This window comes from Delphinapterus leucas, unplaced genomic scaffold, assembly GCF_059928025.1.
Source record: "Delphinapterus leucas isolate spDelLeu-1000000601 "Yukka" unplaced genomic scaffold, BTC_Dleu_Yukka2 spDelLeu_asBTCV2_sq25, whole genome shotgun sequence".
In the NCBI taxonomy this organism is placed as follows: domain Eukaryota; kingdom Metazoa; phylum Chordata; class Mammalia; order Artiodactyla; family Monodontidae; genus Delphinapterus; species Delphinapterus leucas.
The window spans coordinates 9,402,399-9,427,573 of record NW_028322234.1 but is presented as its reverse complement, the minus strand read 5'-3'; the positions used below and the strand labels follow the sequence as shown (position 1 = coordinate 9,427,573).

Genomic DNA, 25,175 nt, shown 5'->3' with positions numbered 1-25,175 from the left:
GTTTGCCTTCTTTGCTGTTCTCCAACCTAAGCCCTCCCCTCATGGCTGGCACTGCACCCACCAAAGCCTGGATCTGGCCCAGTGAGGGAGGGATATGGGAGGGTGTGGGGGGAGAACGAGGGTGCATCACCTCCTGTAGGCCTGAACTCTCCTCAGGTCTCACCCCTGACTTTCCCCCCCACTGTTGGGTGTTCTTGTTCAGTGTCTCTTCACAGTCCCATTTGGGCTGGGCCAAAGCTGTCAGTTTGTTCAAATCAGAAGACACTGAGCACCTCTGGTGTGCTTGGGTTTTTCTGGGCCCTGCGGCTGCTGCAGTGAACAGAACAGACCATGCATGCTCCCTGCCATTGTGGAAGGAAACAGACACAGATGAAAGGGGGAAGCCATTCTGGGAGGCGACTGCGAAGGACAGGATAGAGGCTGCAGGGAGGGGTCTATTTTAGTTGACACATCTGACCAGAGTCCTGAGGGAGGTGAGAAAGCCTGTCCCAGGGGTAGTGAACAGCCAGCATAAAGACAGGGAGAGTGCCTGGCCCTTATGGGCAGCTTTGAGGAGGCCCCTATGTCTGGAGCTGGCTGAGTGAGGAGCATGGGTGGATTATATGCAGAGCCTTGTGTGCCAGGGTGAGAATTTGGGTGAGAAACCTTTGGGGGGGTTGTGAGGTAAGGAGCAACATGATGTGTTTTATGCAGTATGTCTTAACAGGATCCCTCTGGCTGAAGGGGTCTGGGCAGAACCTGGGAGATGGAGGAGGCCAGGCGATGATCAGGCAAGGGGAGGTGATGGGGTGCTGGCAGTGGAGGAAGTAAAGAGGGCTAGGATCTGGATTCCCATGGGGCTGCTCTGTCCTGCCAGCTACCTGTAGCCCTTCCAGGGAAGGGGCTTGTTTGTCCCACCTTGCAGAACATGACAGTTGATATATCAGGGGACAAGGTATCCTAAAGGAAACCTGATGCCCCTAGTGCCCCTCTAGTACTCCTTGTACTTCTGTGTCTTCCTGGCCTCATTGCTCATCCTGCTGGAGCTGAAGGCTGCCTGGCTGCCTGCTTTCCCTGGAGCCCACAAATATTTTAAGATGCCCTTGCCTCCTGACCTCTTTTCAAACCTATTAGACCTGGAGCAACATCTAGGCCCCCCAGCTGTGGGCCCATCTCCCAGGCCTTCCCAGGCACGAATGCTGAGCAGCTCGGCACTCCTGCCCATCCTAGGGCCAGGCTCCCAACCCTCTTACAACAGGAGAGCATCATGACTGAGGATCAGGTGGTAACCATGTGCTTGGCCCTCCACCACCCGTAGAGGCAGGGGGAGGAGGGCTGAGGTAGCACCTACCCAGCCTCACACTGCCAGATTCAGCCTGTGGAGCGTGGGGCATTCCAAATACTGAGCACAAAAACACCAGACTCTCTGTCCTAGTGGAGCGAACATTCTGGTTGGGGGAAACAGACAAGAAACAAAATACAGAACACCACATGGTTATACATTCTGTGGCGGGGGAAAAAAGCATGAAAGGGGGACTGTGATGAGAGTGGGAGAGATGGCAACTTTAAGTTGGTCGGGAATAGCCACACCATTTGTTTCAAGTCCCGAAGGGGGTGGGGCAGGCAGTGAAGATGGTTCTTGGAAGAGTGTTCAGGCTAAAGGAACAGCAGGTGCAAAGACCCTGAGCTGAAACCACGCCCGGCTTGAAGAGTGAGCAAACAGCCTTTGGAACAGGCAACATGTCCCCCCTCACTTCCTGCTAATACACTGTAAGGCTTGTCTGGTTTATTTTCCACATCACCTCAATGGTTTCCCTCCTACTTTCAGGATGCTGAGCTGGCCCAAGTGTGACTTTAACCTTGGGGATGTAGTGTGGGGGAGAGGACATAGGAAGCCAATGGAGCCAACTCTACCTCCTCCTCCCTCAAAGCCACCCACAGCCTCTGGATCTTTAAAAAGAAACATAAGTGGGAGAAGTAGGTCGCCCCTGCAGCAGCTCAGCCTCTATTCTGGAGTATCAGGAGGCAGAGGGAGCTGATGGCGTCCCAGCACCTCCTTTCACTGAGCTCACCTGCCCTGACCTGGGGAAAGTCTGAAGAGGGAGGAGAATCAAATTCAGGTTTTGGTGAGTCACACAGTCCCAGCTTCAAACTATTCTGGTGTCCGTTTGCTGTGTGATCTTGGGCAAGTCATTTAGCCTTTCTGTGGTTCAGGTTCTTCATCTATAAAGTAGGGATAAAATACTGAAGCTCCTTGTAGAGTGAAGTTCTAAAGTAAGGGCACTGTTCATACAGCCATCGTTAACTCTGACAAAGTGGCTGTTATTGCTTCTCTAGGTGAAGCAATTGGCTTGTGTTTGGGGACCGTGTTTGAGAAATACCTTGATAGGAAGGTGCAGTGTGATGAGATGCTCAGGCAGGGAGGCTGTTGTAAACTGAGAGGTGTTTTGTCTCCCATCTCAGATTCACGGTTGGGCATCAGTTCTTTGAGTTTCTTTTTTGCACTGAGCGCTTCTAGTTGAAGTAAGTTTGCCGTGCACAGCGCTGTTGTGAGAATACCATTTGTACACTGAAAGGCAGTAGGTGCATAATAAATACGGGGAAAAAAATTTTTTTTTGATTTTCGATTCAGTACTGAAATTCACCATCAGGGGAGAGGAAGAAAGATCTGTGATCACACGAGGGCCAATACTGTGGACTATACAGGCAGCAGGGGTCACATTATTCTGCCCTAACTCCTCTCTCCCCCGAGGCCTGCTCGGGGCCGTTGGACACTAGACATATTAAAAGTAGGGGGTGAGCATTAATTTTCTCCTGCATCTCCAACTCGCTCCCCACCTGACCCTTGTCTGAGGCAACCCCCAACCGTGAGCAGAAAACTGCGGTTCGCATCCTCTCCTGAAACCCCCAGATCCCGTCCCAGCCCCTCAGCCTCACTCTTCCTTCTGCTCAACGCCCAACTCTAGGGAGCTCTCCAACCCCTCAAATTCGAGTCTCAGCCAGAGACCGTAAGCGCGGCGACGCGGGCGCACGGCAAGATGGGATTTGTAGTTCTAGGCCCTCACGATGCGCGAGGGAAGACCATTGCGCATGCGAAGGCGGCGGCTTTCCGCACGTGTCCCTCAAACCGGTTTCCTGTCTAGCGGAGCAGGCTGAGGTGGGAATCCAGTCCGCTACTTTAGGGATCCCAACTCCTGAAGTGGAGTTTGGCGCCAGCTGACCCTTCCCAAAACCCTGGCGGCCCCAGTATTCGGCAAGAGAGGGCTTAGGTACCTGTTTTTCATGAATGAACGGAGCCAGGACTGACTTTGCCAATGGCAAGTGGACTGAGAAAATTGTCCCCCTTCTCCAGGCTGGGGCAAGAATTGACCTGTGCCTCTCCCGAGGCCAAAACGTCCCTCAGGGCAGGGCTGGGTTGTTCTTTGGGATTAGAGCCCTAGTTGATTCAGTGAATTCAGTAAATATTGGTTTAGGGAGGAGCCAAATACGGTAAAAGGACGGCCTTGAGCCTCGGGGTAAAAGCCACGTTTTTGAAGAACAATTTACTGCAGGTCTTGTAATGCTTAACTTGGATTATCTCAAACCCAGCAAACTATTCTTATACCCATTCGACAAATGGGGAAACTAAAGCTCCGAGGGGCATAAGGTCGCCCAACTTTTTGTCAGGAGGGCGGAGACGTGGGGAGGGGGGAACGGGGACGCTCATGCTCCTCCCTACTCCGCTTTACTCTTAAGAGAAAGAAAAGGGGTGCCCTACTTTGTCCTCAGACGGCACAAGAATCACGGAATGTCTTTTTTCATCTTCCTTCCCTTACCTAAATTTCCTTAACTGTTTCACCTCATTCAGCCTCAGGGAACGAAAGGAGACAGGCCTTTTGCTCTAGCGTTTATTTTATTAGTTCATTTCGTTTAAAATTTTATATCCTCGTGGGTTTATTTTTTTATATCCTTTTAAAAGTTGTCAAACAGTACTGGAAAATAAATAACGCAAAATATGGCAGAGGCTTCTTCAGGAACCCAGCCCGTCTCAGGCACTCCCTTTGTCTGACTTTCCATCCTTTGTCTCGGGTATAAAGTCCACCCCAGGCTCAGTCCCCTCCACTCTTTCTCTGCACGCACATGTACTCCTCCCAAGTACCGTCTGGATGCAGGAAGGAAGGCACAGTTAAATTCTTAGAGGAGGGGTGACAAAGGCGCAGGTGGCTCTGACTGAAGCGTTTCCAGGTCCACCATACACCAAAAAGTCCCACGCGCCACCAAACTCCTAGTTCCAGAAAAGAGCTCCTGTCAGGCCGGCGTTGAGGCAGGCTGAGAAAACGAGATGGTGGGAGGACCGGCCGGCCAGAGAGGCCTAGAGAGCCGTCATCTCTTCGGTCACGTGACCCGGCCTCCGCTGGGCCTAGGTCTCCCGGTGCCAGGCCACGTGCGACGGCTGTTTCTCCTGATTGGTTCTTCTAGGCCAGTTTGAACGGCGTACGGAAGCCTCCGCAGTTCATATACGGCCGCGTTTTTTTTTTTCTTTTTTTTTTTTTTTTTGCTCCCTGTCTTTGGCTCCCTCCTTCCTCGCGAGTCTCAGGAGAAGCCGCGGCTTAAGGCCCCGCTGCTGCTGCCCGAGGCCGGGTAAGTGAGCCTCACCCGGACCCTAACCGGCTGGGCCCCGGCTTGCGTCGACCCCCGCAGGGCTTCAGGCCTGCGCGGCGCGCGGCCCGGGCGTCGGGGCCGCGCCTGACCGAGAAAGGCCGAGAACCCGGTTGGGCCCGATTGAGGAGGCAGCGAGAATGGGCCGGGGCGGGGGAGGGGGGAACCGAGCCGGGCTTAGGGGGTGGGGCCTCGGAACCGGGCCAGGTCCCGGTGCCGCGAGAATCGGGCCAGTGGGGCGTCTGGGGTCGGGCTGGAGGGGCTCTGATTGGGGGAATCGTATGGGGACTGCTTAGGGACTGATTGGGGGACGTCGCGAGGATCGGGTGTGTGTAGGGGGCTGTTTCGGTGGGGCATGGTTGGGTCTGGTTGGGGGAAGCCGCATTGAAAAGTTGGGGGGGTGCTTGTTGGACCCTGATAGGGAAAGGGCTTCAGACTTCGGCCTAGAGGGCTTTTCTGGGTCTGACTGCGAGGCGTCGCTGGGATCAGTTGGAGGAAATGCCCCGGGGAGTGTTCGGCCAGGTCTAATTGGGGGTAGCCGCAGGGATCGGACGAAGAGGGTTTTCGGTTCGAGGTGGTGGGAGGCTTGGTCGAACTTGATTGGGGGAAGCAGCAGTGACCCGTTAGCAGGAGTTAATGCTGACTGAGGCGGGGGGTTGGAGCGCTGTGGGGGGAGGCTTTGCCAGACCTGATTGAGGAAGCGACAGGGACCCGTCCAGGGGCCTTCTGTCGCCGGATAGGTGGGCTTGGTTGACCCTCCTGCGGAGAGGCATCAGGGACCTGTCTGGAGACTGCTTTGGGTCTGATTAAGGGGAATCGCTGGACTGCGTGCCGGCACGGGAGAGACCACGGGGGCTGGGGCGCTATCGTGTTCTGGGGCAGGGCCCCTGGATGGGGAGGTGGCTGGGCCCTCGCCTAGCAGCTTCGAGGGAAGTGGAAGTCTTAGGGCCCGGAGCCGAGGGCGGCGGCATGGGCCGCGGTGGGCTGAAGGCCCAGTGTTGGGTGGGATGAGGATCCGCCGGGTCCCGTCGCCACCTCGCATGGCCCGCTTCCACATACCCGGGCCCGCGCTCCCGAGCCCGCGACTGCGCGGCCGTGGATGGCGCAGCTGGCGGGGACCCCGCACTTGGGCGGGCGTGGATCGGCGGCCTCCCTCTGTCCGCCGAGGACGCTCCCGCCCTGCTACCAACGCCACCACCTCTGCGGGGGCTCAGCCCGGGACTCACACGGAGCCCCTGGGATCCAGCGCTGATCCTGGCCCCTACCCCCGCAGTTCACCTTGCACCATGGACTGGCAGCCAGACGAGCAGGGCCTGCAGCAGGTCCTGCAGCTGCTCAAAGACTCGCAGTCGCCCAACACAGCCACGCAGCGCATCGTGCAGGATGTATCCTTCCTTCCTTCCGGGTCTGGGGGGCCGGGGCAGACATCTGCAGCTCCTGAAGGCCAGAGAGGAAGGGGTCTACTCCCTAATTCTTAGACTCTTTCTGCTGTGGCAGGAGCAGGCCTTGGCAGAGAATTAAGGATTAGGATTATTGGGTCCCATTCCCAGAGGAAATGTGGCCTGGCAGGAGAAGGGGGCACTTTTAGCTGGTGCTTGGCTTTAGTTGAGTTTCATGGGTAAAATTTCCTTTTTTCAATTGGTCATTTAAAATGCTGTAAGTTAAACTTTTAAATTATTTAAACCATTAGCAAGTTTCACTTGAAAGTGTGAGTTCCCTTCTTTTTTTAAAAAAAAAAAACCATGCCACATTGGATTGCTAGTGAGTGGAGCTGCCAACTTCAGAGAGCGCTGAGTTTGCTAACCCTCTCCTGCTCTGGCCAGATCTTCAGGAGTGGTGGGAAGCTCAGGCATGCTCCCCCACCCGCTGTATGAATCTCATGTGCCTGAAATGCTGTGTTATTCTGGGCATGGGGGTTGACAGGTGGGGTTCCAGGAGCTGGTTGCCTCATCCCCATAGTCAGAAGTAGTATCAGCTATATGGCAGTAAGGGGGCTCTGCCTGGGGAAGACCTCTGTCACCCAAGACCCTTAACAACCTAGCAGAAACTCAAACAACTGAACCAGTTTCCCGACTTCAACAACTACCTGATATTCGTCCTGACCAGACTCAAGTCAGAAGGTATGCCCTTGGTGTCCCTCCACACAAGCCTGACCCCACTTTCTCCCTTGTGGTTCCCTGAGCCTCAGCCCTCTTCCCCCAGATGAGCCAACTCGCTCTCTCAGTGGCCTCATCCTCAAGAACAACGTGAAGGCACACTACCAGAGCTTTCCACCACCTGTGGCCGACTTCATCAAACAGGAATGTCTCAACAACATCGGCGATGCCTCCTCGCTCATCCGGGCCACCATAGGTAAGAGGGTGCAGCGGGAGTCAGCCTGTGATGATGCCCTGAGCTGTCACTCTTGGCCAAGAAACTTCTCAGTGTGTTAAGGATATTGATTCACAGAATGTTCCAGCACCGTGGATGGTAGTGTAGTACTGTTATTACTGCCATTTTACAGATGAGAAAACTGAGGCACATAGATGTTAAGGGACTTGCCTGGCAAGTAGCAGAGCCCAGAAGCGACTAGGTCAGGTCCATGCTCTGAACCATTCCCTCCTGAAACAGCTGTTCTCACTTCTGAGAACAGAACCTAGATGGCTTCTCCCTCACCTCCTCAGGTCTTTGCTCAGATATCAAGGTGTCACCTAGTAAGGCCTTCTCTAGCCACCCAATTAAAAATTGCTACCCTCATCCTCAGCACTTGCTAGCCATCTTCTCTGCTTTATTTCCTCCCTTATCTCTTGGCATCTAGCCACCCAGGTCTTTTGCTGATTTATCTTTACCTCACAGCCTCCCTCACTAGATAGTCAGGTCCTAAGGGCAGGGATTTTGTGTTTAGTTCTGTGCTGCATCCCAGGGCCTGAAACAGGGCTGGCTCACAGTAAGACTCAGAGGATCTCAAAGAGTGTGTAGGGTTACAGGCGGTAGCGCACAGAAAGTGTGTGTCTGGAGTGAGCGCGCAGCAACGAGGGCTGGGGCGCCAGGCAGGCCTGCACCCAGCCTGAGGCAGCGTCCTTTCCTGGCCGCCCCAGGCATTCTCATCACCACCATCGCTTCCAAGGGCGAGCTGCAGATGTGGCCCGAGCTGCTGCCCCAGCTGTGCAACCTACTCAACTCGGAGGATTACAACACCTGTGAGGTAGGGGACGAGCCATGGCCTGCCTGCCTAAGCGGGAGCTGGGGCCAGACCGGGACCCACACCCATGTGCCTGCTCCCCTCCACTCAGGGAGCCTTCGGAGCCCTGCAGAAGATCTGCGAAGACTCATCCGAACTTCTGGACAGCGATGCCCTCAACAGGCCCCTCAACATCATGATTCCCAAGTTCCTACAGTTCTTCAAGCACTGCAGCCCCAAGATCCGGTGGGTGCGGCTCCCCAGGGGTCTGCAGGGGGCCTGGAGCAGGTGGGACAGGTGGGGTCAGGAGTGACCCATGTGCGCCTGCCCCCTGCCAGGTCCCATGCCATCGCCTGTGTGAATCAGTTTATCATGGACCGGGCCCAGGCACTGATGGACAACATCGACACCTTCATCGAGGTGGGCCACTGGGCTGGGGAGGGGAGCAGGGGGAGGGCCGAGGGCCCAGCCACAGCTGACCCCGGCTTCCCTGCAGCATCTGTTCGCCCTGGCCGTGGATGATGACCCTGAGGTGCGGAAGAACGTGTGCCGTGCACTGGTGATGCTGCTGGAAGTGCGGATCGACAGGCTCATCCCCCACATGCACAGCATTATCCAGGTGCGCCTGGCCAGGGCCAGCCCGCGTGTGCGCTGAGGGGTGGGAGGCAGGTGGGGATCCACCCCTAGCCGGGCCAAGCCTTAGCCTTTCTCCCATCCCACCCCAGTACATGCTGCAGAGGACCCAGGACCATGATGAGAACGTGGCCCTTGAGGCCTGCGAGTTCTGGCTGACACTGGCCGAGCAGCCCATCTGCAAGGAAGTCCTGGCCTCCCACCTGGTCCAGTGAGTGCTGCTTCTGCCCTCTGTCCCACCCCAGCCTCCACCCCTTGCCATGCCTATGCCTTTCCTTCCGGTCAGCTCCTGCGCTAGCCTCAGTCCACATCTTGTATCTCGGCTTACTTTTATTCCTGTGCACGTTTATTTTGCAAACGGTAAGTATGTAGCTTTAATGACTTAAAAATTAGGTTAAGTTATAGGTGGAAAAAAGTGAAGACTCAACAGAGGCTTTAGGCATAGCTGGATCCAGGTGCTCAAAGGATGTGAAAGGCGCCTGTCTGGTCTCAGATCTACTTCCTCTATGTTGGCTTTGTTCTCAGGCACAGCCTTCCCTCGTCGTAGTACTGTGGCCTTCTGCAGCCTTCCAGCTCAGGAGCCTCAGAGTAAAGAAATTCTCTCTCAACCAGTATCTCCGCAAAAGTCCTAGGGCTGATTCTCCTTGACCAACTTGGATTACTTTTCTATCCCCGAGTCAGTGAGGGCTCTAACCAAAATCTCCGATCCCAAGGTGCATGGGCTCCAGCTGAGGGGGCAGGCTGCCCTGCCTGTTTGGTCCCCTAACCAGGCCCCATCCTAGGGAAGTGCCTGGTGACAGGGCCACATGTCCCTGCTTTATGGTGTGCTAGGGGTCAGGCACTATTCCAAGCTTCTCAGTGTATTCAGGGGTCGGGAATTCACTGAGTGGCCAGGGGTCTGGGTCCAGAACCTTCCTGTGGAGCTAGGAGTAGTGTCAGCTCTGACCCAGTCACAGTGGCTGAGACTTGGCTGAGATAGTACCCACTAAGGGAAATGAGTGGGTGTAGCATAACCAGGATCAGCATGTGCAGTCGGCCCCGTGGCTCCCTGACCTCCTCCCCTCCCCCCTTCTTCCCTCTTCCCCAGGCTGTAAGCCCCCTCTGGGGCCCCTGCATCCTGATTAACAGCCTCTCTTCCAACAGGTTGATCCCTATCCTGGTAAACGGGATGAAGTACTCAGAAATCGACATCATCCTGCTCAAGGTAAGTTAGGGCTGACCACCAGGCACAGGCAGGAGGATGAAGGCTGGGGCACTGGGGATGGGGGCCTCTGTGGTGCTTAGCCATCTGCCTGGCTCCACAGGGGGATGTGGAGGAGGACGAGGCCGTCCCTGACAGCGAGCAGGATATCAAGCCACGTTTCCACAAGTCACGCACAGTGACGCTGCCCCATGAGGCCGAGCGGCCTGATGGCTCTGAGGATGCGGAGGATGATGACGACGACGATGCTTTGTCCGACTGGAATCTGAGTAGGTGGCCGGGCCTGGGGTGAGAAGCCGGAAGTAGGGGGCAGCAAGCCCTGGGCTCCCCTCTCAGGAGGGAATCAGAAGCCTATATGGAGCAAATCATGAAGATTCTAATCATGATCTCTCATCCCGGGGGGCACAGAGAGGAGGGCTGGTGGCCTGCCTGATGTGCCTCCCTGAGCCCGCCACCCCTTCCCCCCATCTCCCCTCCCACCCCAGGGAAGTGCTCAGCGGCTGCACTGGACGTCCTGGCTAACGTCTTCCGGGAGGAACTGCTGCCCCACCTACTCCCCCTGCTCAAGGGCCTCCTCTTCCACCCCGAGTGGGTGGTCAAGGAGTCGGGCATCCTGGTGCTGGGCGCCATTGCTGAGGGTAAGTGACCTGCCAGCCTGGCTGCGCCTGACCTCTGATCCCCACGCTGGTGCGAGACTGGGGCTGGCCCAGGCAGGCTTGTGGGGGGCGACGCCATCCCCAGGTTCTCTCCAGAGGCCTGCTCACCCCACTCCAAACAGCTCTGGGATTTGAATCTTCCCTTCAGCCCGTGGGCCTGAAAGGGACCCCCGAAAGCAAGCTCTCTCCTTAATTCTCATGACAGGCCATAAGCATAATGACAGCAACAATGAAACAGGCACTTCTGCAGTGCTTGCCCCACAGCAGGCAGCCCTGTCCTGCGGGCTCACTACCACCTGAGGAGGTGGGTTTCTTAGATGGGGGAACTAAGGTGCAGAGCTAATCAACGGCACTTCCCTCGTCACCCAGAGTGAATTTGGGCCTCAAACCTGCTCTGGCTGCGAGGCTGGCCTGCCAGAATCAGAAGTGTGCAGTGGTGTTTCCTTAAACTTCACACGGTGTGCTTGTGCTGTATTGACACGGTTTCCAGGTTCCCCTTGTCCCGATGGATGGGGTGTACAGCGTGAACTACCAGAGGGCTTTGCAGAACTGTTACAGGCAGCACACACGACCCCCTCAGCATCCAGGCCTGCTAGAACAAGCAGAGAGGGCAGCAGGAGCCCTCACCCTGGAGAGCTTTTCAAAGTTGTCTAAGGAAATGTTTCCTCATATAATAAGTAATGGGTCTTATGTTAACAGGACACATAACACGTTACACAATGCACATATGTATTTTAATAGACTATGTGAAGTGTTCTGCATATATAATGGGAAAAAGATCTCAAGGAACTGACCCTAAACTGGTAAAAATAGATCTCATGGCTTGGGATTATCAGAGGGTGTGCTATTTATTACCTGTGTTCTGTAATGAAAAGAGAGACACAGTTAAGGGTTTTTAAAAAGAGAAGATGTAAAGTAGAAAAAGAAAAATCACAAACATCCAAGAAAGGTTTCAAAGGAAAGGTCCTTTCTGTCCATCTGCGTTGTTACTGCCCATAAAGCCCAAGTCAGTGTGCAGCTTGGCCATCTATGAATGAACTAGTGACCAGATAAAAACATCACAAGCCCTGGAATGGGGTGGAGCTGATGGAGAGGAAAGTCTTGCTCTGATACCGTTTCCCATCCCCATCCTGCCTTTCACTGGCTCTGTGACTCTGAGCCAGTTATTTAACTTCCAAGCCTCAGTTTCCCCATCTGTCAGGCGCGGCTGATCCTCTCCCCAGGAGGGTGGATGTGACCCAGCCCAGCTGGGCTCAGCCTTGCCTCTGTGCCGGCTCCTTGCAGGCTGCATGCAGGGCATGGTGCCCTACCTGCCAGAGCTGATCCCGCACCTCATCCAGTGCTTATCAGACAAGAAGGCCCTGGTCCGCTCCATCGCCTGCTGGACCCTGAGCCGCTATGCCCACTGGGTGGTCAGCCAGCCCCCTGACATGCACCTCAAGCCTCTGATGACAGAGCTGCTCAAGCGCATCCTGGATGGCAACAAGAGGGTACAGGAGGCGGCCTGCAGGTGAACCTCGACCCCTGGCCCCACAGCCCTCACCTCACCTGGCCCCACTGGCTGCTCTCTGGGAAGTGATGATACTCATGACCCCTGACATTGTACTGATTTCTCACGTATTCGTACTGGCTGATCCCGAGTGCACCCTCTCTGACCCGACCCAGAGCCCAGCCCTGCCCGTGGCTGCTTGCTAAACCCCTTCCCCCTTCCAGTGCCTTCGCCACCCTGGAGGAGGAGGCCTGCACGGAGCTGGTCCCTTACCTCAGCTATATCCTGGACACCCTCGTTTTTGCCTTTGGCAAGTACCAGCACAAGAACCTGCTCATCCTCTACGATGCCATCGGAACCCTGGCCGACTCTGTGGGCCACCACCTCAACCAGCCGGTGAGACCCCACAGCGGCTCCCTCCTCCCGATCCCTGTGCCCCTTGGCATCTGGTGACCTGGCGGCGACCCGTGTCGCACGCCAGGGACGTGGCCATGACCTCGACAGGCAGACAGACAGACCCGGCCCCAGCCCTCGCCCTGTTCCCAGTCTAGTGGGGGAGACAGACAGTTATGAGACAGCGTGGTAAGTGCTGTGCCGGGGGAGCTCAGGGGCCTGCAGGAAGCAGGAAGAGCTGACTCAGGCTCCAAGGGGCAGGAGGGGGGTGGGGGTGGGGCTCGGGATGGGTGAGAAGGGAGTAAATTAGAAGGGCCTGGAGGTCTGGCTGGATGGCGAGGCCTCGCAGGGCCCCATGAACCAAAGCGAGGAGCCTAGACCTCATTGCTCAGATGACGGGCACCTCTGAGTCACAGGGAACCCTGCTGGTTCCCAGGCCACCACCCACACCCAGGGAGCCCCAACTTCCTGCTCCCCTTCCAGGAATACATCCAGAAGCTGATGCCTCCGCTGATCCAGAAGTGGAACGAGCTCAAGGATGAAGACAAGGACCTCTTCCCTCTGCTGGAGGTGGGTGAGCTCCAGGCCCTCTCCCGAGGCCCCGTCCCACCCACCTGAGCTCACCTCTCCTGCCCTCCTCCTTGCCAGTGCCTGTCGTCAGTGGCCACTGCCCTGCAGAGTGGCTTCCTGCCCTACTGTGAGCCCGTCTACCAGCGCTGTGTTACCCTGGTGCAGAAGACACTGGCCCAGGCCATGGTGAGCATCCCTCCAGCACCACCCCATCACCCGCTCCTCTGCTGCTGCCCCAGACTGGGCCCACTCCCCTCACCTGCCTGCCCCCTTCTGTGCCCAGATGTACACCCAGCACCCTGAGCAGTACGAGGCCCCTGACAAGGACTTCATGATCGTGGCGCTGGACCTGCTCAGCGGCCTGGCTGAGGGCCTGGGCGGGCACGTGGAGCAGCTGGTAGCCCGCAGCAACATCATGACACTGCTCTTTCAGTGCATGCAGGTGGGTGGGCCCCTCGCGGGCCTCTAAGTGGACAATGGTGACACCCAGCAGCCTTTGTGGGCTGCCTTGGGTGGATTCAGGGCCTTGGTTATGCCCTGAGGACATCAGGGAGAAAGGACCCATTAAAAAAAAAAAGCTTGTAATTATTTTTAAAAGTGATTCAAATAAGAAATGTAAAATCTCATTGAAAAACCTAACAATGTAGAAAATTAAAAAGTAGAAAATAGGAAATGTGAAAGCACAAGCCCCTCCAATATCACGCCCCTACCCCCCAGCGCATTGAGGATGGGCAGCAGTTCCAGGTGCTCTCTTCTGTAGTGGTACCGAGCTGGGCATTCTCGTTCACATGCCCCGAGTCCCAGATGTACAGATGGGGCCTGTAGCCTTGGCACTGGGAAGTGGCAGGGTCAGGTCATGCTCCAGGAACTGTTCCCTTAGCTGCCCTGCTCTGAGGGGTTAGTTGGGATCCCGGCTGGTTGGGGGAAGGGGAGCCTGGCCACGCTGACCCTGCTCCAACCCCCAGGACTCGATGCCTGAGGTCCGGCAGAGCTCCTTCGCCCTCCTGGGAGACCTCACCAAAGCCTGCTTCATCCATGTCAAGCCCTGTATCGGTACGACCCCCATTTCGTCCTCACCCCATGACCCCAGCCCTGGCCTCAAGTGATGGAGAGATGACCTGGGAGGACTGTGACCGCACTGGGATGTATTCGTACTGTCTGACGGGGCCTGCCCCGCAAGTGTCAGAAGCTTACCCTGGCTGGCCCTCCTGCTCAGCACCCTTCTTTCTCCCTGCCAGCTGAGTTCATGCCCATCCTGGGCACCAACCTGAACCCCGAGTTCATCTCTGTCTGCAACAATGCCACCTGGGCCATTGGCGAGATCTGCATGCAGATGGGTAAGTGCCCCACAGCTGGGCAGGCCCTGTCCCTCCCCATTGGCTTGTTCCCAGCCTGGGGCCAGGAGTCTGGCTCTAACTGACAGGTTCCCTCTAGAGGGCCCTGGTGCTCCTTGAGGAAGGCTCCAATTGGCCAGGGACAAGGGGACACCTCTGAGCATTTTCATCCGAGATGGGGACACATGGCTGAAAGGCCATCTGTAATTGGCTTTTCCAAAGAGGCACAGGACAGGAGGCCTGTACTTATTGGACTACTTGTCACCTCCCTCCCCGCCAAGCAATTGGCTGAAAGGCCCCCTGGGATTGGTTGGGAGACTGTCACTGCTTCTCTGCTCTCTGCCTAACCCCACAGGGAGGCTGGGTGGTGTGGTCTCACCCTGGTGTCCAGCAGTGACGCCAGGGAAGCTTCTGGTGTTGGGAGGGTGTAGGTCTGTCTCTGGTTGGCCACGGAGCCTGGGCAGCAGATAGCCAGAGAAGGTTGCTTGCTCCCTCACTGGTTGGCCAGTGTCTGGATACAACTCAGGTCAGTGTGGGTGGCGTGGGCTGTGTGGGGCTCTGACTGGCCTGTCCCCCAGGGGCAGAGATGCAGCCCTACGTGCAGATGGTCCTCAACAACCTGGTGGAGATCATTAACCGGCCCAACACGCCCAAGACGTTGCTGGAAAACACAGGTGGGCCCCAGGCCTGGGCCCTTGCCGCCCCCTTGCCCGCCTCCTGGAGGTGGGGTATCCTGGCTGGGAGGGTAGCTGACAAGAGGCCTTGGGAAAGAACCAGGGAGGGTGACTGGAGGGACCTGGAATGGGGCTATGGGAGGAGGCCTAAGAAAGATGTTGGCCTCGGGGGAGACCCGGGAGAGACCCAAGTGGGGTGGGGAGGAGACCCTGACCAGGCCAAGCTTGGGGGCCCAGGGAGCTGGCAGGAGCTATTCTCTTGGGGCCCGTGGGGCGGGGCTGGTGCCTCGTGCTAGAGGCCCTGCCACGTACCGGGGCCGCTCGGGGTTGCAGGTCGCCTGACGAGTCCCTCTGCCATTCCAGCCATCACCATCGGCCGCCTGGGCTACGTGTGCCCACAGGAGGTGGCACCCATGCTGCAGCAGTTCATCCGGCCTTGGTGTGTGCCCACCTGTGTGGGGCCTGCCGTACGGTGGGCTGGGCGGTGGGGGGAGGGTGGGACAGGCCCGACCCAGTCCCTCGCCTGTGCCCACCCAGCCCCTACCCTGCCCACCCGTGGATGCCCGACCCAGCCCCACCGAGCCCTGATCTCCTGCTTCCCCCACGCCTCACAGATACATGTCCCATCCCAGCCCCACCACCCACTGGCCCGCCACTCCCTGCTGTCCCCCACAGATGTACATCCTGCCCCAGGCCCACTGGCTGATTCCCCACTGCTTACCTTCCCCACAGGTGCACATCCCTCAGGAACATCAGGGACAATGAGGAGAAGGACTCGGCCTTCCGAGGCATCTGCATGATGATAGGCGTCAACCCCGGGGGTGTTGTGCAGGTTGGGGCAGCTGGGCTCTGAGGGAAGTTGCTGGGGCTGGGCTTGGACGGCCCCTCACGTGGGATCCGTCACGTTTCAGGACTTTATTTTCTTCTGCGACGCTGTAGCCTCCTGGGTGAGCCCGAAGGATGACCTTCGGGACATGTTTTATAAGGTAGGGCTCCCGCTTGGCCCTGATCTAGTCTCGGAAGGCGGCAGGGTGGGGAGAGACCGAGTTCATCTTCATCTTGCTCCGCTCCGGGGCGCCCCTCACCCCCTCCCTCGCTGCAGATTCTCCATGGCTTCAAAGACCAAGTTGGGGAGGAAAACTGGCAGCAGTTCTCAGAGCAGTTCCCACCGCTGCTTAAGGAGAGGCTAGCTGCCTTCTACGGGGTCTAGATGAGTACTGCGACTGCCAGGTGAGGAGGCCGTGTGCAGAGAGGGCTGGCGCTGTTGTGGGGGCCAAAGGGGCGCAGGCCCTGACCCTCTCCTCTCCTCACAGGTTTCTGTCTGCGTCGTCGTCAGAGGGGTTGCTGGGGAGCGCGCTGCGTCCAGAAGTCGCCGTGCCCTGGTCGAGGGGGGTTAGGGAGGAGTGAGTGGGACCCAAATCCAGACGCCCTCCCCGTCCATCTACCTGCCATACCCGGCCATAGGCCGGTCAGCGGGTGGGCAGGTGGGTGGGGCCTCCACGTTCATCCTATAAATGGGAGGGGGGTGGGACTTCTTGGCAGCAAGGGCCCCTTGCTCTAATTGGGGTCACCTCAGGCAGCCTACTTGGGCCAGCCACGTGTGGGAGGGAAGAACCAACACGGCCGACCAAATCCGGCTTAGGATGAGGCAAGGGAAAAGCAGGTGGGGAGGGGGGTCCTTGTAGAGACACGTACACTCACACGTACACACGTGGCTACACGCATGTGCGGGCGCTGCAGCCAGCCAGGCTGGGCCAGCCGCCCCACCGTTTCCCCGACTGCATGGAGACAGTAGAATTAGTGAACCCCTGAGTTAACTCGTAAGGCCTTCCGTGTAACCTGCATCTAGAGTTTAAGAAGCTTCTGCTGTTTTGCCGGAATTGGCGGTGATTAGGGAGGGCTGGGTGGGTTGGGGACCTCCGCTGGGACCCTGGGGCGGGTGGGGGGGAAGAGGACGGCCACCTTGGGGCCGCCCAGTCAGCACGCACACGCTTTGGACCTGCTCCGCACACTTCTTGCCAGCTCTGTGGCAGCCTCAGCCAGTGTGTCTCCCTCCTTGTCCCGTCCCAGCCAGAAGAGTGGGGACCACCGAAGTGGCCGGGGCTGGCCAGAGGTCGCCCTTTTCTCCCTCCCCTGTGCTCCAGTGACTTTCGAAGATGCTGGGCTGGAACTTTTTCCCCGAGGAGAGTTGGGGGCAGCCAGAGCTGCTGATATCTACCCCTGTGTCTCTCCATAAGCAAGTCTGTTTCAAAGGCAGTCCGTTTCTCTGCTTCCGAGAGCCCTCTTCCAGGCCTGGGTTTTAACACAAGGGCCGAGGCTGAGGCATTTAATTGATGGTGATAGAAAACCAAGGCTTATGCTTTGCCAGCAAGAGGGAAACCGAAGGCTTGGAGGAAGGGAAGGGTGCTGTATTCCCTTACCCCACTCTGGCCCTGGGACTTCCTGATCATCACAGCTCCCAGTAGGCCCCAAGACCCCACCAGATTGGGGTAGCGATCCTAGGGAAACTTCTGGGATTGGTTGGGGATGCAGGCACAGTGGGAGAGGCTCCCCTAGAGAGAGGAGGTGTGGTTGCTTCCCAGTTGGCCTCAAAACTGAAACCAAGCCTTGAAGCCCCCTTAATGTTGTTTTCCTCTTCCCTGCTTTCTACTTCTCTGGGGGCCTCTTTTTGCGGTTTTGGGGGTTTGACTGGATTCCTGCATTCTGGGGCCTGCTCCATGCATCCCTCTCGAGCACTGGATCACACCCTCATCACAGCCCTGTGTCTATCAGACAGGGTCAGGCCCCACCTCTCTTCCAGGGGCACTTGGTGCACATTCCATAAACTCAGCTGGTTCCCCCGCTGTGAAACTCCAGCAGGTCTCTGGAAGCCATTTGTAAAAAAAAGAAAAGAAAAAAAAATTAAATACCATTTAATTTTCTGGTAATTCCAGTTCTTTGGAGCATCCTCTGCTGGGTCTTGGGGTGTGTGGATTGGCTGTCTGATGGGATTGGTAACCCCTTCTCCATCCAGGATGGGGGGCCTCCAACCACCTTCAGGGAAGGGGAGCCTGGTTCTAGTTATCTTTTTTCTTTTTCTTTTCTTTTTTTTAATTAAGGAAACTATTTAATTTTTTAATTTATTTTTTTGTTGATTTTTGCACAACGAAGTTTCAGCTTCTCAACCTTTTCCCCTGCGCAGGGCTGCGGACCCTGACTGGCCTCGATCTGCAGTCCCTCTCGTTCCCACATCCCTCCTTCCCCCTCATCCTCTTCTTCCTGCGGGCTCCCAGGGTCTGTCCATTTGTTACCGTGCTGTGCTGGGGACTGGCGCCAAGGTGGCGTGAGATTCCACTTGTGTAGAACTTTGTTGAGTAAAGATCAGTTTCTTGTGAAACCCTTGGTCTCCATCTGGCCTCTTGTGTCCTGGGCTTTGGCAGTAGAGAAGAGATGTCGAGGGGGGCCTGGGAAGTTTTAGAAATAGGGATGCACAGGAATCAGGTCAGGAAATAATTGTGGGAGTGGGGAAGTAAGTAAGGTTAAAGATTAAATGTGGTAAAAAAAAAAAAAAGATTAAATGTGGTAACGTAACACATGCAGTGCAGTCTCTGGGACATAATTACAGCTCACTAGAGCCTGAGCTCACTAAAGGGGACCCATTAGTGTTACAGCCCAGATTCAAGATCCCCATCTACTAAAGACTAAACTGAGTGGCAAGGAGCAAGACCTTGCAGCATTCTTATAATCTTTAACTTCACAACTCTGGATTGCTGGGCAGGTTAGACATTTTTGTAGAATGCTCAGCGCCAAGCCTGTGGGACATAGGTAAATATGTGCAACAGTTAAAGGCAAATGAGAAACTGCTCATCTGGGGACGCACAGGCCTCAGGATAAAATCTTGCTGCAACCTCAGTACAGCCCAAGCATCACCTGCATCAAACTGGGAAAATTTTTTGAAATGCTGACACACAGCCAACTTCCGTTTAACAAGTGTGTGCATTTTAGTGAGAGGAAAGCTAATCAGTGAAACAGCGATATGTCCCATGGAGAAAAATACAGCGGGGAGAGGGGAAAAAACGTTATGGAAAATGGTCACAGTCTTGACAGTAGGGTACTCTGGGACTTCCCTGGTGGCGCAGTGGATAAGAATCTGCCTGCCAATGCAGGGGACACACATTCGAGCCCTGGTCCGGGAAGATCCCACATGCCGCGGAGCAACTAAGCCCGTGCGCCACAACTACTGAGCCTGGGCTGTAGAGCCTGTGAGCCGCAACTACTAAAACCCGCGCGCCTAGAGCCTGTGCTCTGCAACAAGAGAAACCGCTGCAAGGAGAAGCCCGCGCACTGCAACGAAGAGTAGCCCCCGCTTGCTGAAACTAGAGAAAGCCTGTGCGCAGCAATGAAAACCCAACACAGCCAAAAATAAATAAAATTAAATTAAAAAAGAAAAAAGGGGGAGGGAACAGCTAGTGCTGCTTAGAATTTGTGCGTTAACACTGCCTGGCTCAAAAGAGGCTGTCGGTAAATGAGATGCTGTTTTTATCAGTAGGATTTTGGGTAACTCAGAGTTAACTTTCACCGAGGTCTCTGCAGTGTAACTGCTTGTTTCTGGCTCCGGAAGAAAAGAACAGGAGTTCGAGTCACTAGCATGCCCAGACTGCGAACCAGGAAAAAGGGGTTTTCTATCTGTAAGGTCAGTGTCACCTGTGAGAAGTGCCTTCGACAGGGCCGTGTTTTTCAAACCAGAGTCCGCTGGCCCTCTGCATCAGCACCATCAGAGATGCTAGTTTAAAAAACGCAGGAACCAGGAATCTGCATTTTCCAGCTCGGGGCCGACGGGGCTGAAGAACGAGACCCTTCCGGGGAGCTGGCTTTCAGTCTGCGGCCAGTTTCCCCACGACCCGCTCGCTTCCGGTTGGCGCCCTAACGTCATCAGGCAGCGCCGGAAGTACCCTCGCGCTGCCTAGGAGACAGGACGCGGGCTCGGCTGCTGACAGGGCCGGGCCGGCCGCGCCCACCCGGTCGCCATGGAGCTGCCTCCATGGCCGCGCGATGATCCCTGCGCCTGGGACGATGACTCGGAGCCGGAGCCGGAGCCTGACCCCGACGCACAGGCCGAGGCTTACGTGGCCCGCGTGCTCAGTCCTCCGAAACTCGGGCTGGCGCCCCCGCGCGCCCCTCCGCAGCCCGCGCCCGCTGTGTCCCTTGGCGCTCTGGAGCCGCGGGCCGCGTCCAAGGGCCCGGCGGTGGCGGTTCCGGGACTGCTGAGCCTTCCTCCGGAGCTGCTGCTCGAGATATGCGCCTACCTGGACGCGCGCCTCGTGCTCCACGTCCTGCCACGCGTGTGCCACGCGCTGCGCGACCTCGTGCGTGACCATGTCACCTGGAGGCTACGCGCGCAGCGCCGCGTACGCGCGCCCTACCCAGTGGTGGAAGGTGCGCGCGCCCGGGGGCCAGGGTGGCCCGCCCAGGTCAAGCTTGAGGCGGGGGGAGGGTCCAGGGTGCTGTAAGTACAGTCACTGGAGCAGACTACCTGGCTGTCCTGGCTCAGCGGTGGCTGAGGTACTTACTGGTGGTACCAAAGCCCCTGACCTCTGGGTGGACTATGAGACAGATACTTGGGGTCCTGAGGCTGTGGAAATCTACTTGGGTAGCTGGGGTCCCTGAACTCGGAATCCAACGATCCTCAGGCTTGGGGTTGACACAGGGACTTGAAGTCTTAGGTTGTCAGAATCTCCTTGGGGCTCAGAGTAAGCCCAAGAATCCCCAGGTTCTGGGTCTAGGTGCTAAGGCAGTAACTGGTGATGCCAAATCCCCTTACCTCTAGAGTCTTGGCCTAGGTGAGGGTGCGGCAGGACTCAGGTCCAGAGCCTGCAACCCTTGAACTTATTAAGCTAGGGTTTAGAGGTTGGGATCCCTGATACTAGCAATCACAGACCCTCGAGTCCAGGTTCTAACCTGGGATCTTAGGCAGGGGCTGGTGGTAATTTCTCCTGCCTCCAAAGTCTTTGGTCCCTAGAGGATAAGGCAGCTTGGTGATCTTGAATTAATGGGACTTTACTGAACAGCTTGATAAAACATAGATGTTTGGTTGGGTCAAGGGCTTGGATTCTGCATCTTGACAAAGCTCCCAGGTTTGGGATGCTGGTTTGGGAAACACTTCCATGGGTCTGGTTCAGATGGCCGAGGCAGGAAGTGTTAGTTATGAAGTCCTAGCTCTTGTGCCCAGCCTGAGGGTTGGGAGGGCTGAGGTTGGACCTTAGCCAGGGGTGAGGCAGGGCCTTAACGTCCTGAGGCTGCTATCCCCCAGACTTGGGTTGGGGGATGAGGCCCGGGAAGGTGATCCTGAGGCTCCAGTTACCCAATTTCTGGAAACTGGGTAAGGAGCAATCCTAGACGTGCTTGGCAGCTGCGTGGGCTGGTGGCCCCAAAGCTAGAGCCTCGGCTTCCTTGGGTGGGGTAAGGGATCCAGGTGGGTTCTCTCCAAGTCTGGTTCAGGTTGTGCTCCCCGGAAGCCAGCGCAGTGAGCTTGGACAGCTGGTGTGGGTGGTGGCAGGGTTCCTGCCCACTGGGGACCCTGCTCTTGTGTCCCACAGAGGAGGACTTTGACTGGCCAGCAGCCTGCATTGAGCTGGAGCAGCACCTGTCACGCTGGGCAGAGGATGGGCGCAGGGCTGAGTACTTCTGCCTGGCCGATGGGCACTTTGCTTCCATTGACTCAGTGCTGCTGCTCCAGGTGAGACGGGGGTCGGTGGAAGGCCAGGCAGTGGTGGGCCAGGGTGACCCCAACAACATCACCTCACTCCTCTCCCAGGGTGGGACACTCTGCCTGTCAGGCTCCCGAGATCGCAATGTCAACCTGTGGGACCTGCAACAGCTGGGGGTGGAGCCCAGCCGGGTTCTGGTCAAGGCCCTGGGCACCCAGAAGAACAGCACTCACAAGGTGAGGGGGTAGGAGGCCAGGCAGAGGTAGGAGGCGTGCGGCCTGGGTAGGGTACCGTGGCTAAGGGCACAGACCTCACAGATTTAAATCTTGCTCTGCTGTTGTCAGTGTGACTTTAAGTGAGATGTATGACTTATCTGGGCCTTAGTTTCTGCTTCTGTCCAGAGGTCAATTAGAATGAGGATGAATGAAATGAATATGCATTAAGAGCGTTGTTCAGGCTCATATACAGTAGGTGCTTAGGAGGTGTCAGGTATACCTTGAGTGGCCCCAGGTAGGGCAGTTATGAGGCCACCCTTGGGGATCAGACAGCTCTGAGCCTGACTGTCATCTCATGAGAGGTGGTCATGGAGGGGCACCTCCACCAGCCATTGAGGTGGTCTAGGCTGGTGGCCAAGAGCTTGGTCTCGGAGCCAGGCTGCTGGGTTCAAATCCCCACTCTGCTACTTCCTGGCTGTGTGACCTTGGGTGAGGGACTCAACCTCTCTGTGCACCAGTTTCATTATCTGTAGAACGGGACACATCATAGTACTCTCCTCAGAGGGTTTGGTGAGGACTGAGTCAGTGGGGAGCTAGCTGCGTTCTGTGCATTTTAGCTCCTGACACAGGGACTTTTTTTTATGCTCATTTTCCCAATGAAGAAACTGAGGGATGTTACTTCATTCACCCAGGTCATGGAGTAGAGGCCCCATTCTTTTTTTTATCCCCATACCAAGCAGCTTCCGGGATATTAGTTCCCTGACCAGGGATTGAACCTGGGCCACAACAACGAAAGCCCAGAATCCTAAACACTAGGCCACCAGGGAACTCCCTGGAGGTCCCATTTTTGTGTGTGCCACGTGGCTTGCCGGATCTTAGTTCCCTGACCAGGGATAGAACCTGGGCCTTTGGCAGTGAGAGCTCGGAGTCCTAACCACTGGACTGCCAGGAAATTCCCATGGAGGCCCCATTCTTAATCACACTGTCATGTGGCCTCAAACCACCGCTGCAGCTGAGGCTCTGCAGAACTTGATTTAGGAATATTATTAGGTTGGGGTGCGCATGTCCTGGGCTCTGAGGTCAGACCCACAGACCTAGGCTCTAATCTCTACTCAGTGCTGACTCACTCTGGGTTCCGTGAAATGGGGAAGATCACACCAGTCTGGTCCCACAGGGCTGGGTGTGGTCACTGGCGGCGCTGGACCACCGAGTGTGCTCTGGTTCCTGGGACAGCACGGTGAAGCTCTGGGACATGGCGGCTGATGGGCAGCAGTTTGGCGAGATAAAGTGTGAGGGGTCCTGGGCAGGGGGGCCTGGGTGGGCAGGGGTCTGTCTGGCCACAGCCCCAGCCCTGTGGTCTGTGTGTCCCCAGGGCCAAGGCAGCTGTGCTGTGCCTGTCCTACCAGCCTGATATCCTGGTGACTGGCACCTATGACAAGAAGGTGACCGTCTACGACCCCAGAGGTGGGCTGGGGACCCTGAAGCCTAGGTGGGAGAGCAGGGCTGCCTGGTGTCTCCAGGGTCATCCTGGGGAAGGAGACACTTGGGCCTCACAGTCTAACTGGGGTGACAGTCACATAACGAGAGGCTGACCACTCAGAGTGGCCTGTGTTGTGCGGGGGGCCACAAAGGTGACAGGTGGGGGTGGGTATTGGGAGCAGAGGAAGCCCCGCCTCCACGTGGGGTGGGGTCGGGTCAAGTACTGGAGGGCTCCCAGAGGAGGGGCTTCTGAGCCTGAGTCCCGTAGGAGGCAGGACAGTCCTTGAGAATTCTGGCTCCCCCACCTCCTAGCTGTGTGACCCCAGTCAGGTTTGAACCTCAGTTTCCCCATTTGTCAAATCCAGATAATAATAACTCCAGCCGCCTAGGGCTAATGGGAGGAGATGACAATAAGAACTTTGGTAGATTAAATGTTTACATTAAAATGCCTAGAATGAACTTGGCCCAGCCCATAAGCCTTTTCCATTGTTTATTTATTTATTCATTCTTATTTTAATTCAAGGGCCCAGTGTAACTTTTCCAGGCAGAGCCAGAGCCAGGATGGGGTGGGGGCAAGTCTCAGGCTGACCTGCAGGAGGAGGGAAGCATTTTATGCTGGGACTTGCTGAGGTCCATTCTGTACTGAGAGCAGATGGGACTGGAGGAAGGAGGCGGGATGGAGATGGGTTGGGGGGCGGGTCTGGTGGTCCTGTGAGGCCTGGATCCAGCTGGGGTGGCAGAGGAACAACAGGGTTACCTGTGGAATGGGGGTTGGGGGAGCAGACAGAGTAGTATTTTGCCAGGAAGGATGGAGACCCAGGGTCCTGGGGCGGGCCAGGGGGCCTCCAAGGGGCTCTGATGTCCCCCTCCTCCCTGGCCCATTGCCCATGCAGTCGGCCCGGCCCTGCTGAAGAGCCGGCGGCTGCACTCAAGCGCGGTGCTGGCGCTGCTGGCGGACGACCGGCACATCATTTCAGGCAGCGAGGACCACACGCTGGTGGTGTTTGACCGCCGAGCCAACAGCGTCCTGCAGCGGCTGCAGGTGGGCGCTCCCCAGGGGGCTGGAGGGACCAGGGCTGAGGCGGGGCCCGGACTGGCCTGAGCTGCTCCGTCCCGTGTCCCTCCCACAGCTGGACTCCTACCTGCTCTGCATGTCCTACCAGGAGCCTCAGCTCTGGGCCGGCGATAACCAGGGCCTGCTGCATGTCTTCGCCAACCGGGATGGCTGCTTCCAGCTCGTCAGGGTCTGCCAAGGCTCTTGCCCCCGCACGATCTGCCCTGGGCTGCCTCCCTACCTCTTAACCCCTGGGTGGCAGTGGGGGACTGGCCTTGGGAGAGCCACGCCTGAGTGTCACCTGTCCCTCCCTTCCGCAGTCCTTTGATGTGGGCCACAGGTCTCAGATCACAGGGATCAAACACTCCCTGGGGGCCTTGTACACCACATCCACGGACAAGACCATCCGGGTGAGGCCCTGCGACAGTCCCCCCTCTCTACCCACCCTCACTTGCCAGGAGCACACCTCATGACCTTTACCCATTGCCCCTCACCAGGTGCACGTGCCCACAGACCCCCCAAGGACCATCTGCACTCGAAGCCACCACAACGTGCTGAATGGGGTAAGGCCCTGTCCCATGCGCCCTGCCTGGCTGCTCAGAGCACCCCTGACTCCTCATGTCCCCGCCCTGGCAGATCTGCGCTGAGGGCAACCTGGTGGTGGCCGCCTCTGGGGGCCTGTCGCTGGAGGTCTGGAGGCTGCAGGCCTGAGCAGGCAGATGTGGATGTGGATCTGCCGGCTGGCAGGCTGGGCTGGGGCCTCCGTTCTCAGGGGGGACCTTCCCCCACGCTGGTGCTGCCTTTGCCCCGCCCCCACAGGACTAGGGCACAAGGAGTCCTGGCCATGGTGGGTGGGTGGGGGTCCCTGGGCTGGGCCACATGCCAGGGGAGGTGAGGTTTGTGTTTCGGCCAACCCAGGGGGCTGCTCCCCACCCTCGGGCCCTTGATTTTGTTATGATTTGGATGCCTGCTCTCCCTGGAGAGCAAAGGAGAAATAAACCTGATGTACTGGTG

At 57.0% G+C, this 25,175-nt stretch overlaps 2 protein-coding genes, 1 long non-coding RNA gene and 2 other non-coding genes across 13 annotated transcripts; 4 read left to right on the top strand and 1 right to left on the bottom strand.

Moving 5' to 3' along the window:
- Positions 1 to 86: 86 nt before the first annotated feature.
- TNPO2 (transportin 2) lies at positions 87 to 18,103 on the top strand. 5 transcript variants are annotated; one of them, XM_022558301.3, is made up of 25 exons: positions 87 to 4,599; positions 5,891 to 6,002; positions 6,662 to 6,737; positions 6,820 to 6,969; positions 7,695 to 7,801; positions 7,890 to 8,023; positions 8,116 to 8,197; positions 8,274 to 8,396; positions 8,503 to 8,621; positions 9,554 to 9,614; positions 9,715 to 9,880; positions 10,097 to 10,249; positions 11,552 to 11,777; positions 11,981 to 12,152; positions 12,633 to 12,719; positions 12,798 to 12,905; positions 13,003 to 13,161; positions 13,685 to 13,772; positions 13,958 to 14,056; positions 14,632 to 14,727; positions 15,061 to 15,166; positions 15,460 to 15,559; positions 15,639 to 15,713; positions 15,830 to 15,957; positions 16,041 to 18,103. In XM_022558301.3, the coding sequence occupies exons 2-24, from the start codon at positions 5,904 to 5,906 to the stop codon at positions 15,935 to 15,937; spliced, it is 2,694 nt and encodes an 897-aa protein (XP_022414009.1). In that variant the 5' UTR covers positions 87 to 4,599; positions 5,891 to 5,903; the 3' UTR covers positions 15,938 to 15,957; positions 16,041 to 18,103. The 5 variants fall into 5 exon arrangements, 4 of the variants coding, with proteins under 4 accessions (XP_022414009.1, XP_030618181.1, XP_022414006.1 ...); XM_030762321.2 differs by lacking the exon at positions 87 to 4,599 and having other exon boundaries at positions 5,003 to 6,002; positions 15,091 to 15,166; positions 15,830 to 15,931; XM_022558298.3 differs by lacking the exon at positions 87 to 4,599 and having other exon boundaries at positions 5,004 to 6,002.
- LOC111166529 (uncharacterized) lies at positions 8,570 to 19,907 on the bottom strand. 2 transcript variants are annotated; one of them, XR_004023761.2, is made up of 6 exons: positions 19,411 to 19,907; positions 18,018 to 18,170; positions 17,517 to 17,590; positions 15,449 to 16,106; positions 10,657 to 10,856; positions 8,570 to 9,962 (listed from the first exon to the last, which is right to left on the bottom strand). It is a non-coding gene; the product is annotated as an uncharacterized LOC111166529 (long non-coding RNA). The 2 variants fall into 2 exon arrangements; XR_002642643.3 differs by lacking the exons at positions 8,570 to 9,962; positions 10,657 to 10,856 and adding an exon at positions 12,895 to 15,189 and having other exon boundaries at positions 19,411 to 19,903.
- LOC115803123 (small nucleolar RNA SNORD41) lies at positions 11,837 to 11,906 on the top strand. The gene has a single exon (XR_004023782.1). It is a non-coding gene; the product is annotated as a small nucleolar RNA SNORD41 (small nucleolar RNA).
- On the top strand, positions 13,814 to 13,888 carry LOC149744073 (small nucleolar RNA ZL2). The gene has a single exon (XR_016391601.1). It is a non-coding gene; the product is annotated as a small nucleolar RNA ZL2 (small nucleolar RNA).
- Positions 18,198 to 25,175, top strand: FBXW9 (F-box and WD repeat domain containing 9). 4 transcript variants are annotated; one of them, XM_022558779.2, is made up of 10 exons: positions 18,198 to 20,142; positions 21,303 to 21,442; positions 21,521 to 21,649; positions 22,803 to 22,915; positions 23,001 to 23,092; positions 24,001 to 24,149; positions 24,238 to 24,351; positions 24,482 to 24,571; positions 24,659 to 24,724; positions 24,798 to 25,175. In XM_022558779.2, exons 1-10 carry the CDS (start codon positions 19,734 to 19,736, stop codon positions 24,870 to 24,872), a joined length of 1,377 nt encoding a protein of 458 aa, XP_022414487.1. In that variant the 5' UTR covers positions 18,198 to 19,733; the 3' UTR covers positions 24,873 to 25,175. The 4 variants fall into 4 exon arrangements, with proteins under 4 accessions (XP_022414487.1, XP_089761494.1, XP_089761493.1 ...); XM_089905368.1 differs by having other exon boundaries at positions 18,198 to 20,177; positions 21,263 to 21,442; XM_089905367.1 differs by having other exon boundaries at positions 21,303 to 21,649.